Source organism: Lithobates pipiens, unplaced genomic scaffold, assembly GCF_037356315.1.
Source record: "Lithobates pipiens isolate NorthernLeopardFrog02 unplaced genomic scaffold, aLitPip1_a1.2 Scaffold_18, whole genome shotgun sequence".
NCBI classification, from domain to species: Eukaryota; Metazoa; Chordata; class Amphibia; order Anura; family Ranidae; genus Lithobates; species Lithobates pipiens.
Genome location: NW_027507758.1, coordinates 300,655,566 through 300,668,501, shown reverse-complemented (window position 1 = coordinate 300,668,501; position 12,936 = coordinate 300,655,566). Strand labels below are relative to the sequence as shown.

The 12,936-nt window shown below is 43.7% G+C and overlaps 1 protein-coding gene across 2 annotated transcripts in view; it reads right to left on the bottom strand.

Moving 5' to 3' along the window:
* The window catches only part of HACE1 (HECT domain and ankyrin repeat containing E3 ubiquitin protein ligase 1), a 184,401-nt gene that overhangs the window by 19,060 nt on the left and 152,405 nt on the right, over nucleotides 1-12,936 (bottom strand). For both annotated transcript variants that reach the window (XM_077487188.1, XM_077487189.1), the window contains exon 21: nucleotides 5,700-5,798. In XM_077487188.1, coding sequence (XP_077343314.1) covers nucleotides 5,700-5,798 — 99 coding nt within the window. The remainder of the gene's footprint in view (nucleotides 1-5,699; nucleotides 5,799-12,936) is intronic.

Below are 12,936 nucleotides of genomic sequence, written 5' to 3'. Positions count from 1 at the left end.
CTTTAGAGATAGGCTAAAGTTCGTGTCCAGCGATTCCTGCACCCCCATACCACCTGCTCAGGATATTGGCTGGGGACTTCTGAAAGTGGCCTTTGCCCATGAAATTTCTGGGATTGTTGCTGCCAGGAAACCTAGACCCAACATTGCTGAACAGATGGAAATTGCCAGATTGTTCTGAAAAAGGCTGTCACCTTTACCTTTGCTACTTTCTACTCTGTGAGATAGATCTTCTGCATCACTGAGTTCACCAAGAACCCCAAGTACTGTAAGGCCTGCATCAAGGTTAGGTTCTATTTCTCCCTGTTTATCAACCACCCCAGCTTTTCTAGAAAGGAAATGGCCACCCTCAGACCGCCTTGTAATTAGAGCGTGGAAGGTGCAAAAAATAAAAGGTCTTCAGCGTATGGGATGACTGGGATTCCTTCGTCTCAGGGGGGCCAATGCTTCTGCCAGGATTTACGTAAAAATCCTGGGGGATGAGGACAGGCCGAATGGCAGGGCCCTGAATTAGAAATGTCGGACCTGCTTTCCCCACTTGATTGCCACCCTCAAAAACTTTTGGAGATTCTTCGTGGATTGGAACATGTAAATCGAGGGAGGCCATAAAACAATCTGGGGGAAGAAATTACTTCACCGTAACGATTGTTTCCATCTGAAATTTCTTTTAGATCACCCATTTGTTCAGTGACTTAAAGTTCACTATTAGGCGGAATTTGCCCTACGGTTTACTTACCACGAAAAGGGAGAGTAGAAACCGTGGTTTATTTCTCGCTGTGGAATTGGAACAAGAACCCGCTGGTCTATCAAGTCGCCAATTTGTAACAAGGCTATCGTCTTCTGAGGATCCTTGCAGGTAGAGTGCCCTTGAACTGGATGCAATGCATTTGGGGTAGTGTTTTCCCGATGTGGGAGGAACTGCCCCAATCTCACTCCCATGGGAACCAAGTCATTGGGATTCTTAGGAGATGAAAGCAGGACACCTTTCTGCTTCCCTCTTCCCCACGGTTGCTTAGAGGTTGACCCTTTAGGGCTCTGTCCCTGTGACAGCCCTGGTCTTTGGGGGCAAAAAAAATAAAATTCCCTGGGGCTCTCATTTTTAATAGGAAATCCCTTCTTCTTGTCAGCAGTACCGTCTAGAACTTTTTCTTCTTCAAATGGGATGCCACACAGCCTAACTTTTTAGGCCGATCCCCCCGACCAGAATTTTTTTTTGTAAAATTAATTTTTATTGAGTTTTTGGACATACAAACAAACATTAACCCGCAAAAGGCGTAAACAGACCTGGTTACAAAAAACATCCCAGTGTAAACAAAAAACGGGGACCAGTCCCCACCCCACCCTCTGTGAGAGGGAGAAAGAAAAAAAAAAAAGGAAAAAAAACAAGGGGGGGGGGGGAGAGGGGGACAACTTCCTTCAAAAAATACAAAAAGGTGATAACCCAGCCCTGGTACGGTCTTGCCTAGACAGATACGCCCACTACATTATCCTCCAGCCGGAGGTACAACTTGTAGTGATTCCGTGCGGTGACTCTTAGTTCTATCGTACAGGAGAATGTCTACTCATGTGGTCCCTCCCTCCCCCCCAAAAGAAAAGGTACCCCTCAGGTACGTGAAAAGGCCATCCATTGGGGAGATCTTTGCATTGGTCTCCAGCCAACCCGCATCCCTCCAGCACTCCGAAAACGATTCCTTCAGGACTCTACAGGGAATCCCAGGGTCAGTTAGTGTAACTGATCATGTAGCTAATCCAAAACAGTGTCCACAGAAGCCACCCATCCCCCCCAAACCTTATCAAACTTGGCAAGAGCTCCTCTGCTCAAGTAGGTAGCTTTATAAAATGGGACCGATTTGTTGACCAGAGATTTCCAGCTCTCCAAGGTCAGGGCAGACAAACTCTTCCACGATAAGACAATTCTCTTTTTAGCATAAAACAATAATAGGGTGAGAAGAGTTGGTATAGCCCTAGTAGTGGCCAAAGGATCAATCAAGTGCAACAAGCATACTTCAATGGACTGGGGGATTGAAATAGAGGTGACCGATCTGATACAGTGAGCTATAACTTGCCAGTAAGTTTTAATATGAGGACAGACCCAGAATATATGCATGAAGTTTGCCATAGGCATGGAGCATCTCCAGCAAAGCGATTGCTGGTTCCCAAACATTTTTGCTAATCTAGCCGGGGTTAAATATATTCTATGTAGGAATTTGTAGTGAATTAAGAGGTCTCCAGCAGAGACTAAGTATTGAAACATGGTCCCCCACATGTCATCCCAATCATCTCTGTCCATAACCGGGGCCACAGCCTCCCAGGCCAGTCTACAAGGTTCCATTAACGTGCCCGCTTCTTGGAAAAGGTTTCTATATATGCTAGAGACTGGTTTAACCAAGGAGTCACTACGTGTCAATAGTTCTAAGTCACTAGGGTCAAGGTTCAGCAGTTCCCTTCCAAATTGCGAGTAAAATGCATGTCTCAGTTGGATGTATCTAAAGAAGTGTGAGTTGGGAAGGGTGAGGCGCTCCCTGAGATCATTAATCGACATTAAGCTACCATTTAGTACAATATGTTGTAAGGTTTTGACCCCATATTTGGTCCAAACAACAGGGTCCGGGTACCCATAAAAATGTACCAGATTGGGATTTCTCCACAACAGTAAATTAGGGGAGAACACGCTCACACTAGAGGACCGCATTTCCTGAGTCACATTCCATGCCCTAATTACTGAGGGCATAGAGGGAGTCAGGGAGTATGGAGACTTTAAACCTCTGTAGACCAAAATGCGGGAGTGCTTCATAAGAGCCCACACAGGCCACCTCCAGGGACACTGAGGTGTCGTCCGGGGGAGAAGTCAACCAGCCCGACCAGGATTTTAACCATAAAGCCCTGGATGTCCTCAAAGGTGAGGCCTGGTGATTTGGCACACTGGGGAGAAAGCGGTGTCCACTTTGGGCACTTTGTTCCATATACACGCAGAATCCTCACTGAAGGGTAGTCTCTTCAGGCTTTTAGGAAAAAAACTTTTTTTCTCTGGTTCCAGCCATTCCTTTTTGATAGAGAAAGCCAGTGCGCTGTGTACCTGAAATACCCCGTTTTGGGCTTCTTTTAGAGTCTGATACATCTGGTCATGTAGGGACAAGGAGGCATGCTCTTATTTAATATCCAGCATCTCATAGATCATCCCCAATAAGGCATCCACCCGCTCATGCGAGAGCCTGTATCTGGGTGACCTTGTCCCTTGGCTCAGAGTACCTTTTGGATTATGCTGTCTCACTTAGTTCATCGAAAGGATCAGATTTCTCTCCGCCCCCCCCGCCCCCCGTTTTGTCACCCTCCTCTGGGACTGAAGTGGGGGGAACTCCAGCTGGTTGTTTTGGGGTGTCAAGGTTCGACAGCATTGACTTTATTGTATTAATTTCTTTAACACCAGAAATCAATTCTTTGCATGCCCCCGTTGCCTCCTTGTAAACCAATTTAGCAATACAGGTTTTACAAAGGGGCTTGTCCCAAACTTCTTTGAATTTGTTCATACATGACAGACACCACCTCTTCTCTTCTGACCTCTCCGGTTCTATGGGCTGAGCCAAGAGAAGGAGAGACGAGAAGGGAGGAAAATAGAAAAAAACAAAGACGAGTTGCTGTAGATACCTTAGCCAACCAGTGGGTGTACCTTCAACACCTATGTTCATCCCCACCAGTCGCTGACGGGATTCACATAACTCTTTAGCCTGGATCCATTTCACTAAGGGGGGGGGGGGGAATTGGTTCTAGCACCGAGTCCACCACCCCCTCCCCTATAGGCCAAAGGCACCCCAGTGCCTGCCTACCTGAGCTGCGGTCGACCACTGCCACCTGGTTCTGCTAGGTCCGTACTGTCATCCTCCTGGAGCATCGTGCTGTTGCTGTAGGTGAATCAGGACCATCTGTTTGCCATGGCTGGCGTTTTTTTAAATAAACCACCATGGATCCAGCATCCACGTTTGCTACGCAATCCGGAAGTTATGCATTCCACAGACCAGAACTCGAGGCCTATGCCCGCCGCTGGACTCACGCTGGGATTCCATAGTATCCAGCAAGCAGACTGCCATGAGCCCTGTGCGGGGAGCATCAGCCCTCCCCATGCTATCTATGGAGGACACCAGTATCAGCTCTCCACAGCCTGGCTGGGGGACTTGGATGCCTGCCATCCCTGCTTACAGGTACCTGCAGATCTCCTTCCCCCTCCTCCTTAGGCAGCCCTGCCAAGGCTCAGGGGAAGAAGGGCTCCCATCCAGCCTCCTCCTCTGTGGAGGAAACACAAAGACTTGGGAAGATGGATGGAAGCCGACCTTTATGGGTTAAAAATGTATGTTTCCTGCCTCCGGAGGTGGAGCCCATCTCTCTAGTGCTGTTCTGGACAGACTAGAGAAAAAAAAAAGATTTTTCACAGAAGCACAAAGCAGGGGGAAGGGAACTAAGGTCACACATGCACAGCTCAGTGAAGATAGCTCCGAAAGCTGATTGCAGGGAAAGGAATGACCCCCTTTCACACAGCACATAGGGTGAAGGGGGAGGGAGCTTCAGCACACAAACAGTGATTGGTATGCTTAGCCCTACATCATTCCTTTTATCTATTGTCAGAATTGAGTTATGCAGATAGCAGAGGCAAAAGACAGCAGAGAGAAAATACACTACAGTGCTTTGGATTGAGACCACTACGCTCCATAGGGATATGCCTTGGTCATATTTTATGTCTGAGGTTACATCCACTTTAATGCAGATGTTATAGGAGATCTTTGGCCACAGCTTACACTTTTATTTTTATTTCATCAGCACTGTAACAACAATACAAACAATCTTTATTTTTGACAGTCCAATATGAGCTTACTTGAAAAATCTCCTTTCGTGTTCTGCCTGTCTGCTGGCCATATCTTTATACAACTTCCTAGATGCTCTGCAGCCCCACCTCTGTTTACTTTCTAATGACTACATATCCCATGATATCTTGATACCTGTATTCCTGTACTGACTCCGCCTCCTGAAACCCCTTCCTTAAGCACTTCTGTAATTCAAAAGACAGGCTCTGTGAAATGTGTGACAGAGCAGCGCCAACCTACAGGGTATAGCGACTACGTGTCAAAGAATTTGAGTAAATGTGTGGGGATCTTCACAAACTGCAAGATCATTCAGATTACTAGGAGTAGGCTAGAAATACAATGTGGAAATTAACATATGGTTTCACATAATCTTTAAATGGTCATATCTGTGTGTGCATGTAGACATTGGATTGCCACATACTGTAAATTGTCCTCAGCACAACTCTGAATTTTAGCTTTAGCTAAATGTCTAGGATTTGACCATAACGGTTTATAGTCAAATCTGTTAAATTTTTGCCCATGTCCAAATTGCATTAAGCTGTCTAATCTTCATACATATAGGAACCTTTAGAAGGAAAATGTTACGCATTTCAATAAAAGGAAAAAAATATTGGTTCTCCAGCAGTCTGATTCAAGTGTTTACTGTGAACTTGCTAGGACCTGCACTGTAAACTATTGGTATGCATAAGGAATTGGTTCCTGTGTACCGTGACTAGTAATCTACACATCAGCAAACATATTTGTTTAAAAATGTTCTTTTCACTCAAGTATGAAGAAATTCTGCATATTAAATCTAAATCCATATATATTCAGTTGCATGACTATGCATATCTTATTAAAGTACTCTACCTGGATTACTGGATCATCTCTCTCATAGCCGCTGGTATATTCAGTGTTCTTCATCCAGTCATTCACATCAATTTCAGGCATGCCAGACAGAAGAAGCTCCTTTAATGACAAAAATTGACAGTATGTTGCTTGGCACGTATACTTCCTGTTTTGAAATGTATCCTTTTTAAACAAGGCAATGGTGACAGAGTCACAGCGGCTTGCGTTCCTAAGATATAATTAAAAACACAGCAAAGCGGTGCAAAGACTTGTCTTGAACAGTGAATGCACTACAGGAGTGCATCATTAGCAGCACTGTCAAAACAAATGACAGACACGGCAATAAGGAAATCTGCTGTCTCTAGCTCCATATGGAAGTTTCCAGCTCCAGTACCATCATTTCTTCTAGAAATAAAAAGCTGTGCATATGTATTTCACATATCTGGCACATATAAAATTCTGTAAATGTAGAGACAAAAAATGATTTCCATTTATAATTTTCAGTGGAACACAAAAGTTTCATAAAATAAGTAACATTCGCTCAGCTAAATGAAAATATTTCTACCGGCTGCAAATTGCTGAGCACCACAAGTGACCCAAAAAAAGAGCTTACGGGTGCGGAACTTAACATAGCATGCTTGCTTACTTAATAATTCAAATGTCTCATTCTTAAAATAAACACCTGGCTCTACAGTTACATGTTCTGAACTCTAAAGGAGTAGAGAGCAGAGATAATCTGTTCCTGTGCTCCATAACATACATGGCACAACCTCTGATTTGAACAGAAAAGGATTCTGAGCTGAGAATATAAAAGCAATAAGACCACATATTTTTCAGAGTGAACTATTCATCATAACTGAATGTAACATTTCTTTTTTTTTTTGCTGTCTGCGTCCCACTGAGGAGATTTACCCCTCTATTTGACAATTTGACCACAGATTAACAAGACAGAAAAGGAGAGGAAATCCAAAAAAATTGGGTGATCATCAGAATAAAAGGTGAGCGATAGTTTTTCAACGGGAACACCTGCTCTAAAATGGGGATTCTGTTCTCTGGAGAGATTGCCTCTCAAGGACAGAAATGAAAGGAAATCTCCCCAGAGACACAGCAAAAAAACAAAAATAAAATCACCTGATAAGGAGTTTCAACCCTGCTCTACTCGAAATCTGCAATTTTGCCAATTGTATGCTTTCAAGTTCTGTTTGTTGTAGCATATTTCATGGACAGAATTAGACAGCAGCAATCAATGTATATACCACACTTTGCATTGCTGCTTTTTAACAAGTCTCACAGCGACTTATTGCATATCAGCTGTGACACCCCAGTAGCAGATGCTGTTTACATTCAGACACTATTTAGAAGTGGGATTTCTTTTAATTCCCAGAACATGCTGGATTTATTTACTGGTTTTAGCTAAAGACTTGCTGTTAACCATCAAGTTGTAGAACTTGTTTAAGGCAGTCCTTGCCCATCACATACTAATGCAACTTTGCTAAAAGGACCGCCACCCAGACAGGTCTCTCCAGGAATTGATGAGCTTAGGACCAAAGGCAGGTCCCATATGGAACCAGGTCCCATGCAGTGAAAACCTCAGAGGGGGGGCCCACCATGGCCAGACCCACCCTGCACATGTTGATGATACGTTTGGGGATGATTGGTGCAGCGGTGGGGGCCCATCTTTTAATCCAGAGGACACCGCACTGAAAGAAGGGGGCACCACCGCTGACAGGTGAACTGACAGCTGCATCACCGCTCCTGTGGCCACTTCTCCATTTCTGGAGAAGGGATGCCCATGCAGTAACTTCCAACAGTGACTTCCTCTGTGGAGCTCTGCAATAGATGTCATCAGTCAGAGCCTGAACAGAGGAAATTTTGCTTTTGTGAGATCATCTGAGCTACCACTGCACTGGCTTCCCTTTAGATGATTAGAAAGAAGAGTGAGAGGGGAGGATTCTTACAAAGGATGCCAGATGGATCAAGCGGCCAGGTAAGGCGCACCACTGCCCCCCCCCCCCCTCACTGACTTGCAGTGCCCCCCAATCTGCTCCCACTAAGCACCAGGTCCCCCCACTATAAGGTGGCCAGATTTTCAAAATGAAATCCGGGAACATATTTTTTTGGCAAATGGGAAACTATTTTATAAGCAATTTTCCACAAATGATATACGCAGAGTATGTAGTATGTGTTTATGGAATGATTGATCGTACGATATATACGTTACTTCTCACATTACCTCCATGAGATAAAAAGTAAATAAAGATACTTCTTAGAATTTTTTGGGATATGACTACCAAAATGTTAAGAAGATATGATAGAGAAAAAAAACTTTTCAATGCATATTTTGCATCTTATTCTTACCAAAGAATTTTGGTTCACTAATAATAATATAAAAATTAACAATTCAGAACAGTAAAAAATGAACAGCCAACTGTTCTAAGACTACAAATGGTAAAACATTTTGCGCCTCTGGACAGGCCTCCCCTCATACCACCATCCAGAGCACAGTGTACATTACAGGCCTCCCCTCCAACCACCATCCAGAGCACTCTGTACATTATAGGCCTCTCAGCCCACCGTCCAGAGCACTGTGTACATTACAGGCCTCCCTTCAGACTATCGTCCAGAGCACTGTGTAGCATTGTGTAGCCCCCAGTCTGCACAACCTCCCTCCCCCAGTTAGCACAATGCACCCCCCCCTCAGTCTGCACAGGGGGGAGAATGAAATGAGAAGGAAAAGCGCCAAAGCAAAGAGGCTGGGTGAGAGAGGAGGGTTGTCCACAGAGCAGATGGCTCACTCACAAAATTATGCCTCCCCTCTCAGGCTGGTCTCCCAGGTAGGCTGAACACAGTGCATGCATTGAATGAAGGTCTCTGGAGTATGAGTGGGTTTGGGCGGACACCAATTTTAGGCAGAATGTTCAGATTAAGGGAGGAGCTAGAAAGTGCTGATGGGACGGGCAACAGAGGCAATACAGCCCGAATCTCGGGCGGCTGGCCGGAGCTAAAATCCCAGGGAAAGCGGAAGCAATCACTGCCTGAGACTGAGCAACCAAAAATAGAAAAGAGTGCCATGGCTGCTGTGGCGGAACTGGCGCCACCAAACCGGGGACAGGTTTGGTCTGAGGACAGTGTCCTCAATCCACGGACTGTCCCCATGAAATGGGGACGTCTGGTCACCCTACCCCACTAAGCACCAGGACCCCCCGCACTTGAAGTCAAAGCTGTATTTTTTTAGGCAGGTTTGCAGGGGCGTTGCTGGGGGCCCCATGATTTCTAACAGCGGCCCTGTTGTAACTGCCCCCTACCCACTGCACCAATCAAGAGACTTCACAAGAGCAAATAAAGAGGGTTCACCACAAAGTGCAAACCATTCATAAGCCTGAAGAATAGAAAAGCCAGATTAGATCTAAAAAAAAAAAAAAAAAAAAAAAAAAAAAAAGACCAGTTCTGGAAAAGCATTCTTTGGATGGATAAAACTAAGATTAATCTGTACCAAAATGAAAGGAAGAGAAAAAAAAAGTGTGGAGAAGGCACACAACGTCATCTGTAAAACATGGTGGCGTCAGTGTAATGGCATGGGCATGCATGGCTTCCAGTCGCACTGGGTCATTGGGGTTTATTGATGATGTGACAGAAGACAGAGGCAGCCAGATCAATTCTGCAGTGTTTAGAGATATACGGTCAGCCCAAATTCAGCAAAACGTTGATTGGGCGGCGCTTCACAGTACAGATGGACAATAAGCCAAAAAAGTGCAAAAGCAAACCAGGAGCTTTTGAAGGAAAACAAGCTGCATATTCTGCAATGGCCGAGTCAATCACCTGATCTCAACCCAATTGAGCATGCATTTCACTTGCTGAAGGCAAAACTAAAAAAGCAGAAAGAACCATAAACAACAACTGAAGGCAGCTGCAGTTAGAGCCTGGCAAAGCATCAGAAAGGAGGAAACCCAGTCTTTGGTAATGTCCATGGGTTCCAGATTTTCAGGCAGTCATTGCCAGTAAAGGATTCTCAACAAAATATTAAAAATGAACATTTTATTTATAATTAATTTGTCCAAATACATTAGAACCCCATGAAATGGGGGGACGGTGTATAAAAATGGTTGCCATTCCTAAAATGTGTACTTGATATTTATGTTCATTCACCAGTACAAATGCCCCCCACTGAACACAAATGTCCCCAAGCACACGCAGGAGTTTAGAAGCACAGGAGTTTAGAGGCAGAAAAACACACTGTCAGCGTGTCGAGGAGCAGCAGCATTTCGATAGAAAAAAAATGCTTGGCGCGTGTAAGCATGCATTAACGCTAGGTGTGTTTAGCACTCGAGTGTTAATTCATTACAATGGCCAGAAAGAAAATTATTTTGACCAATTAAACAAATTCTGGTGTATACCCCCTGCCTGGAAAGCCCAGGTGCTGTGTACAGCCAGCCATAGACACGAATACCCATGTACGGCTATACTTTTCCTTCAGACCAGTGTTTAGTACATTATACAATACAACTACTTTGTGCATGTGCTTTGATGCACCATTACCAAGCTCCATCTTTTAATCCCCTTAAAGCCAGCGTTTCTTTATTTCCAAAAAAATGTGGTATTAATTGCAATGAGCCAATGGCAGATGGAGCCGCTGTTCTCATGCACATCACTGGATCAGACTGGGCTCAGGTAAGAAAAAAGGGGGGGAGCTGCAGCACAGAAGGTTATTCACCTTAATGCAGAGACTGCATTAAGGTGAAAAACCTTAAGGCCTCATGCACACAGGATGTTTAAAAAACGCCAGTGCTGTTGCCGGGAAAAAGCAGCACTAAAAAACCCCCAAAAAAACATGCTTTTAGCTACATATTTTTAATAGCGTTTAATGTACTTTTTTGCTCTTTTTTTTACAGCAAAAACACTCCCCATGATGTAAAAATGCCTAAAAACGCCAAATGTGGCTAAAAGCCCCTAAACTCTTATGCCTCTGAAAGTTTATGTGTGCAGTAAAAGAAAAAAAAAAAGAAAAAAATTAATGTTAGACGCGCTTGACAGCAGCTGTAAAAACGTGTGCATGAGCCCTAAGGATTTGCAACCACTTTAAGTCTCAGCCCTGCATATGTTTGTATAATGCAACTGTTTGTTAAATAAAGAAATTACAAAAGAAAAGGCTGATCGATTTAATTTCTAGAAAACTTCAGAGAAGCCGAGTATCATGCTGTGCAAATAAAAATCTTAGTAAAAACTATTTTATGTATCCGGCAGTGCCCTTTTACACTCCCTGGTCATCTCTGGCATTATACTGATGCCTTCAACTAAAAATGTATAATTATAAATTCAGCTTGTCGAGAAGATTTAAAGCAAATAACGCTCACAATTACAAATGAATATTAATGCCCAAAAATATATTCTCTTTAAAACTTGCATATTCATTTGTTTAATTGTACAGTGAACCTTTAACCTTTCAATTGAAAAGTAATTTCAAAATAAAAATGTGAGATATAATCCTGAAAATAAATGTAAACAATTAATAAGTGTCTTATTTGTCCCCCTGCGAGTGTCGTGATGTGCACCAAAATTGCATTAGGAAATGATGAGGACTGACTGTGCATATTTATCTTTTGCTAGTTAATAATGTGTATCTTTGCTATGCGCAATGTGCAGTAATGTTGGCTCCCTATCTTGCAATTACAGAAAAGCTTATTTGCATTGGAGCTCTTCACAGCACATTGGATTTATTTACTCAGTAGATTACATTTAGCAGACAATTCAAAATATGCACAGAAAGATAATTGCAGATAATACATTATTAGTCGCATTGTATATATGAAGGCGAGTCGTCAGAGCAGAATATTGTGAATATAGCGCTATGCTACCATACAGCCTGAAAAGGAAAATATAGGTTTTGTAACAAAACACATGGCTTGAACAATTTGTGCTCTGATTATAGCAATTTACAAAAGGGAAATAACCAACATTTATTCTTTCCGTGTACTCGTGTTTATTTTCTTACTGTATGTTGTCTCCCACTGTAGCATCATACAGGTAAACAGCATGCACTGGAAGATTTCCAAGCAAACAGCTATCAATTACAATATATCTCTATCTATTGTGGGAGTGGAAACCATGAATTCTACAATTAATCCACAATTATATGCACATGGGAAAGGAAGACAGTATACCAGCTCATTAAACTGCATTGTTCATTTTCCACAGATAGTGGGAAGAGAATCCATATGTACAAAAAAAGCATCCTATATTTCCTGAGCTTCATTTTACATAAGAGACACAAATGGACACTAGCAGGCTTTTTAATTAGGTAGTGTGATACCTAAAGCCCGACTACGTTTACTGTGCCTGATGGGTTTTGCTTCCTCCTTTGCTCCCTGCAAAGCCTGCAAATTAAAAGTATAATAGGCTGGTATGCATCACACCTGCAAACTAAGCCATCGCTGTCCCCTGTGCAGGCAGCGTCCATCTTTGCCCCCTCTTCCTTCAGGGGGCCGCGGACTCCGGCTCTGTGACGTCACTCCCGTGCATGTGCGCGGGAGCAGTCAGTAATGGCACATGCTGTCGGAAGAAACGGCATGGAGGTCAGATGCGCCGATTACATCAACGGTGCACTACAATTGAAATATCTCCTAAACTGAGCACTATCTATAAGTAAGCCTTATTCTAGGCTTACCTATAGTTAAAAGTCACTAGGGAGGGTTTACAACCACTTTAAAATGTTTATTTGGGCCAAGCTGGCCAAAACAAACTATTTCCTATTTTAATTTATAAGCATTGTCTACTAAGGATTAGCTCAGGCGTGTTCGTAAACAGCACGTGCAGAGCCCCGCCAGGAAGTCAGCGCAGCAATGCGCTAATTACAAGCAACAAGACATTTCCCGATCTCTGCAGCTGCGCATTGGGACAATGTCTCACTGCTTGTGATTAGCGATCCGCAGTGCCGACTTCCTAGCGGGCTCTGCACATGCTGTTTGCGACCACGCCTGAGCTGAGCAGCACTCTGCCCGACTCAAATTTGTTTGAGATCAGGACAGGAAGTTCCCATCCTGCTGCCGGAACTTGGCACTGTACAGGCAGTCCCCAGATTACGAACAAGATGGGGACTGTAGGTTTGTTCTTAAGTCAAATTTGTTTGCAAATCGGAACAGTACATATTTAAGTGCAACTCCAGCCTGTTCAGTGATGTGAGATTCTGTGCATGCAGTCGTGTTATTTGGGGCTCTTGTGGCCATGTAGTACTGCAGTGTGGGATGTTTCTGGCGCTGCAAAA